This window comes from Ovis canadensis, chromosome 26 (genome assembly GCF_042477335.2).
Source record: "Ovis canadensis isolate MfBH-ARS-UI-01 breed Bighorn chromosome 26, ARS-UI_OviCan_v2, whole genome shotgun sequence".
Classification (NCBI taxonomy): Eukaryota; Metazoa; Chordata; class Mammalia; order Artiodactyla; family Bovidae; genus Ovis; species Ovis canadensis.
In genome coordinates this window covers 42262018-42268017 of record NC_091270.1, presented here as the reverse complement: position 1 = coordinate 42268017, position 6000 = coordinate 42262018, and the positions used below count along the sequence as shown (strand labels likewise).

The window sequence follows — 6000 nt, the reverse complement described above, 5'->3', positions numbered from 1 at the left end:
TTTGGCCGATAGTGCTTCAGCGATGGCCACAGAAGGGAAGAGCAATTTGTAAAATTTCTTATTGGGGTTGCACTGGGTCTTCGTTGCTGTGTGAGGGCTTTCTCTAGTTGTGGTGAGCAGGGGCTACTCTCTGGTTGCAGTGCTTGCGCTTCTCAATGTGGCAGCTTCTCTTGTTGCAGACCACGGGCTCTAGGTGCATAGGCTTCAGTAGTTGTAGTGCATGGGCTTAGTTGCCCTGAGGCATGTGGGGTCTTCCCAGACCAGGGAGCAAACCATTGTCTACTGCATTGGTGGGCAGATTCTTAACCACTGTACTACCAGGGAAGTATGAGGCTACAAGTTCTTTTAACAAAATAAAAAGGGATATTCAACATTTTCTCCTACAAAACAAAAACCCTCTTAAAAAAACTTGGATCTTGTATTTTCACTGAGACAATATCTTTGATGATTTCTTTCCAGTAATGGTTAAGAAAATATGGTTTAGAGTCAGGCCTCCAGGATCTGAATCCCAGCTCTGCCATTCACCAACTGTGTCATCTTATTCAAGTTAAGGCATTTATTCTCTTTGCGCCTTGGTCTCTATTTTCAAAATGGAGATGATAATATTATTTATTTCTTGGGTTCAGGAGGGGATAACAGAAAGCTCTTACCATCATGCTTAATAAAGCTATTTTTTAAATATATATATATTGATTGATTGATTTGGTTGTACCAGGCCTGATTTGTGGCATGTGGGATCTTCAATCTTCATTGCAGCTTGTGGGATCTTTAGTTGCGGCATGTGGGATCTAGTTCCCTGACCAGGGATCGAACCCAGGCCCCCTGCATTGGGAGTGCGGAATCTTAGCCATTGGATCACCAGAGAAATCCGTAAGAAAGCTCTTCAGGACAGTGTTTGGTTCAATCCATATTAATCACTGGCGAAATGGCAACCCACTCCAATATTCTTGCCTGGAGAATCCCATGGACAGAGGAGCCTGGTGTGCTACAGTCCATGGGGTCACAAAGATTCAGACACAACTGAGTGACTAACTTTCACTTGTACTTTATTACTTTGACAAATATTTCACAGTCTTTGTGGAAATCACATAAAATTGTCTAGTGGTCAAAAGAAAAAATTAACGATGAAATTATTAAAACATGAAATAGATGCTTTCCTCTGTTCTTCCTTACAAATTATGGTAGATTATAATGATGTCGTAAGACTGCCACCCTTGAATAGCTTAGTTGATTTTCATTCTCAGCATCCTGAAACTACCTCTTATTAGCTACATTTACTAAATTTTTTCTTTAACTGACATTTCTTTGCTTGAAGAAGAGAAAGTTTAGGTACAGTCTGAAGTCTTCAAGTGCTGGGGATATGGCTACCTGTTCCTTCCCACCTAAGTCAGAAGTTCAAAAAGGAAAAAATTTACATGAACATAATATATATTTTAAAATATTTTAATTTATTTATTTACCTGCACTGGGTCCTTAGCTGCATGTAGTATCTTCAATCTTAGTTGCAGCATGTGGGATCTAGTTCCTGGACTAGGGATCGAACCTGGGTCCCCTGTACTGAGAGTATAGAGTCTCAGCCATTGGACCACCAGGGAAGTCCTGACCATAAAATATTTTAGAGTCAAATAATACATTATGAATCTTTGTTCAACATATTGCATGGGATTATGTACTTAGGGGATGGAAAGTTTTCTGTATTAAAACCAGCAGAGATGTAGACCTTGACCTCCTTTCATCATCTTTATATTTGCTTTATGGCATTATTGTCCTCCCATATTTCCTGGTTCAAGACTTGTCATCTTTGACTCTTGCGCCCTCTCCCCAATCTGTCAATTTCACTTTCTTAGTTTGTCCAATCTGTTCCTTCCTGTCTGTTCTCAATACTGCCACCTATTAGCTTTGCCTCCTACACTGCCAGTTTCACCATTTCCAATCCATTTCGTTTATTTCCAGGGAAAGACACCTCTGAGAAATCTCCAGAGGCTACTGCCTGTGGAATAATGTCTAAACACCTTAGCCTGCTTACTAGCAAGGCTTTCCAGGACTCCTCCACCCATCTCCCATCGCCCCCTTCAAGCTGCCTATGGTTCAGCCAATCAGCACTGCTCTGCTTACTACTTCCTCTGCTAGCTCACTTCCTCCACTCTAAGTAATTTTCTTTGTTTGACATGCCTGTCTTCTTTCTGTCAGTCTTCCTACTTCACACATGAAGAAAATGACTCTCAGAGGAATTAAACGACTATGATAGCGCCTTTGTGGGGGGAGGGGGAGTTGAGTTGGATATGAAACCAAGTTTCTCTGACTCAGACTCTTTACTCCTAAGTACTTGCGAATATTTCTTAAGAACAAGGATATTCTCTTATTTAGCCACAGTACAATTCTGAAACTCGGGAAACTTAACATCGATGTATTATTATTGTATATTGCTAAGTCTAAGTCGCTTCAGTTGTGTCCGACTCTGTGTGACCCCATAGATGGCAGCCCACCAGGCTCCCCTGTCCCTGGGATTCTCCAGGCAAGAACACTGGAGTGGGTTGCCATTTCCTTCTCCAATGCATGAAAGTGAAAAATGAAAGTGAAGTCGCTCAGTCGTATCCGACTCAGCGACTTCATGGACTGCAGCCTACCAGGCTCCTCCATCCATTATACAGGCCATATTCAAATTTCACCAATCATCCTTTATAGGAAAATTTCCCCCTCCAGAATCCCATCTAGGATCAAACCTGGCCCTTCATTCTCTTAGTTCTTCAATCTTTTTAACCTGGAATAGTTCCCGAGCTTGCTTTGTTTTTAAGACACTGATAGCTTTTAAAGAGTACAGGTCAGTTACTTGTATAATTTCCCACCCTGTGGCTTTTTCTGAATAGGTTCAGGTGGCTTTCATGAATAGATTCAGGTTATGGATTTTTAGCAGGAATACTACATAAGTGAAGTTGTATTCTTCTTACTGCATTGCATTGCCAGGCACACAATGAGAGCTGTCCCACTATATTCGCCTTTGACCACTGGAGTAGGGTGGTGTGTGGAGTACTGTAAAGCCACCAGTTTCCCTCTTATGATCAGTAAGCAATCTTTGGGGACATATTCTGACTGTGTAAATAACTTTTTCCTCCTCAAACTTTCACCCAGTGGTTCAATGTTTAATGACACAGCGATCACTATGATAGCTGTAAAATGATTAAAAAAAAAAAAAAAACTCAGTTTCATCTACATTTACTACATGGCAGTCTAGTGAAAGGAGGAACTTTCCCATTTTTTTCTCTATTCCTTTTTAATCAGGAAAAGAAAACAAAAATAATCCAAACAAAATCTTAAAGAATTGGATGCTAGTCTATCTGGAGTGCGGTTGATTCTCCTTCCCCTGGCACATGCGGGGCCTAAGCTTCTCTCAGACCGGACCTTTACTCCTCTGCCTACAACGCTCTCGGCCTCGTGAGTGGCGGGCGCTGGCCACACAAAGTGGTGTGGAGCTGAGAGCCTCCAGATATTCTAAAATGACACCCCAGTCTGTACAGCCTGGGAGGAAATGCTTTTGTGTGTCCACTTCTACGCTATCTTTATGCTTCAACTTTTGAACACAAAAACATTTGTTCCAAAGCCTCCCAAACCGTGCTTAAAGTATCATCTGGTGGTGGTGATGGGGGCTGGGTGGAGGGTTTAAAATGTAGATTGCTTGGGTCCTGCCCCAAAGCTTCCGATTTAGATCTGGGTTAGGGTTCAGGGATCAGGTGGCCTGCGGATTAAACCTTGAGAAACATCACCCTCAAAATGATTGTGGGCAAGTCTTTCCTGGAGAAGTCGGGCGCCACTGGCAACTCCCAAGGGGCTCGCTCAGAAAAGGCTGGGGGAACAAAAGGGGGCATTCATCCTTCCTCCACCCATCCGACTTCAGAAACCTACATCCGGCTGATGCCACTCGGGTGCGGGGACCCAGGTGCTGGGGAGAACACGTAGGCGGCGAGATCGGGAAAGACATCCGCCTTTGGAGCAGGGAACGCTGGCTCGCGGGCACGAGGGGACGCAGAGGGGTCGACACCGCCCCTCGGCGCCAGTCCGCTCTAGCGCAGCCGAGCCTGAGGGCTCCACCCCCACCCCCACCCTGCCCTGCTCCCAGCGAAGCACCGCGCGGCAGCTGAGTGCTTAGTCACCGTGAGGCTGCGCCGGCCCCGGGGCCCGCACGCCCCCGCCGCCCTTCCCTGGGCCCGCCCCGGGCCGCACCCCCAAGGCGCGCACTTCCGCGCGCATGGCCCTGCTGGCCCGGACTCTAATCGCGAGCGAGGGGCACGGCTGGCTGCGGGTGGCGCGCGCCTTCCTCACCTCCGCGCCACCTCCGGCCGGGCCAGCCCGCGCCTTCTCCCGCGCCATGGCGTGCAAGCAGGAGCCGCAGCCGCCGTGCCCGCCACTCAGCGCCGGCGCCGAGATCTCTTACGACTACCTGGTGATCGGCGGTGGCTCGGGCGGACTGGCCAGCGCGCGCCGGGCGGCGGAGCTGGGCGCCCGGGCGGCTGTGGTGGAGAGACACAAGTTGGGCGGCACATGCGTGAGTACCCCTCGTTCCTGGCGCTTCTCCTCGTGCCTGGGTCCCTGCCGAGCAGCGTCCCGAAGCCCAGCTTTGTGTCCGCTGCTCTCTGCAGGAACAGCCTCCGTTCTTCCCTAGTGCGATCCACCCCCACCCCCTGCCCCATGATGGACTCCCCCTCGCCTCCAGCGCAGCGCTTTCCGCTTCGCCTAGCCGGTCCGAGTCAGGATCCAAGCGGGTGTAGAGGAAGGAAGTATAAAAGGACTTATCCGCGACCCTTGAAGCTAAGCTTGCATCCTTTTTGGCGCAGGTGTCATCCTAACGGTGGCCCGAGGTGATTAAATGTAACAGAACTTTCCTACATCCTCACTTCTCTGGGTGGAAGGGTATTCCACGCTGGATCTTAACACCCAGACCCTTGAAACAGAAAACTGCCGCTCGCCCGCGTCTCACTGGGGCGGGGGGAGGAAAGATGGAGCTTGTGCAGGTCACTGGGGATCCTGGGGCTCTCCCTTCAGTTTCAAGGGCAGAATGAGTTATAGCAGCGGCTCTCTCTCTCGACTACACATTCAAGTCACCTGAGGAGTTGAAAAAAATTCTGCTTAACCCGGGTGCAGCCTCTGCTTTGGCGACTCTGAATTGCAGCCAAGGTTGAGAATCACAGACTCCAGTTTACGTGGATGTAGGATTTACTATTAAATGATTTTACAGATCTTTCGTTGGGGCGGGGGCGGTGGTTTAAAACTACCTCTCCGCCAAAGAGGGTTGTAAATGCAGCGATTCAGAAACTATTCATTTAAAAAATAAGTTTAATTTCCAAGTTATTGATGGCTTTTCTCTCTCAGGACTTGGGTGAGGTACTTGCTGTTGGTATTAAACCATTGTATCCCAGGGACTTTGCCGGCAGTGCAGTGGTAACACTCCGCGATTCCGTTGCAGGCGTCGTGAGCTCGATCCCTGGGTCGGGGAATTAAGATCCCGCGTGCCAAAAAACCCAAAAAGTTGTATCTAAGAGTCCCTTGACTTGGGAATGGGTTCTTGAAGTTCCTTTGGAGAGAGATGCTTAAATGACACTACATTGGGAACTCCTTAAAGGCAGAAGCGGGTTTGTATGTTTTTAGCCTCTTATCACTTTAACAAAGTCCCTGCTCAGTAACTGTATGTGAATGAAACTCAAAATTAACAGTTGTGAAAGGTTAAAGGAGACAGGACACTGTCTCCAGTGTCCAGTGCTCATTTTTGAAGTTCAAAACGGAAGTGAGAACGACGGAAGGAAAAATCCCGGTTTAATGATCAACTTGTACCTTGACGCCTTAGTCCAGACAGAGCCTCGGAGAAGTCTGACTGCAGAAAGCAGATGGAGGGGTGCCAGTAAGAGGCCCCCGGGACAGCCGGTGACATCACTTGATAGCTGCCCATCCTAGTCCTGCTCTGCTTTTCTGTTTTCCTTCTTCCTCATGAATGTCCTAATCAGCCTGGGC

The 6000-nt window shown here is 47.8% G+C and overlaps 1 protein-coding gene across 1 annotated transcript in view; it reads left to right on the top strand.

Moving 5' to 3' along the window:
• Positions 1-3738: 3738 nt before the first annotated feature.
• The window catches only part of GSR (glutathione-disulfide reductase), a 43533-nt gene continuing 41271 nt past the window's right edge, over positions 3739-6000 (top strand). The window contains exon 1 of the mRNA XM_069572896.1: positions 3739-4540. Within this exon, the coding sequence (XP_069428997.1) occupies positions 4244-4540 (297 nt within the window). The 5' untranslated portion in view covers positions 3739-4243. The remainder of the gene's footprint in view (positions 4541-6000) is intronic.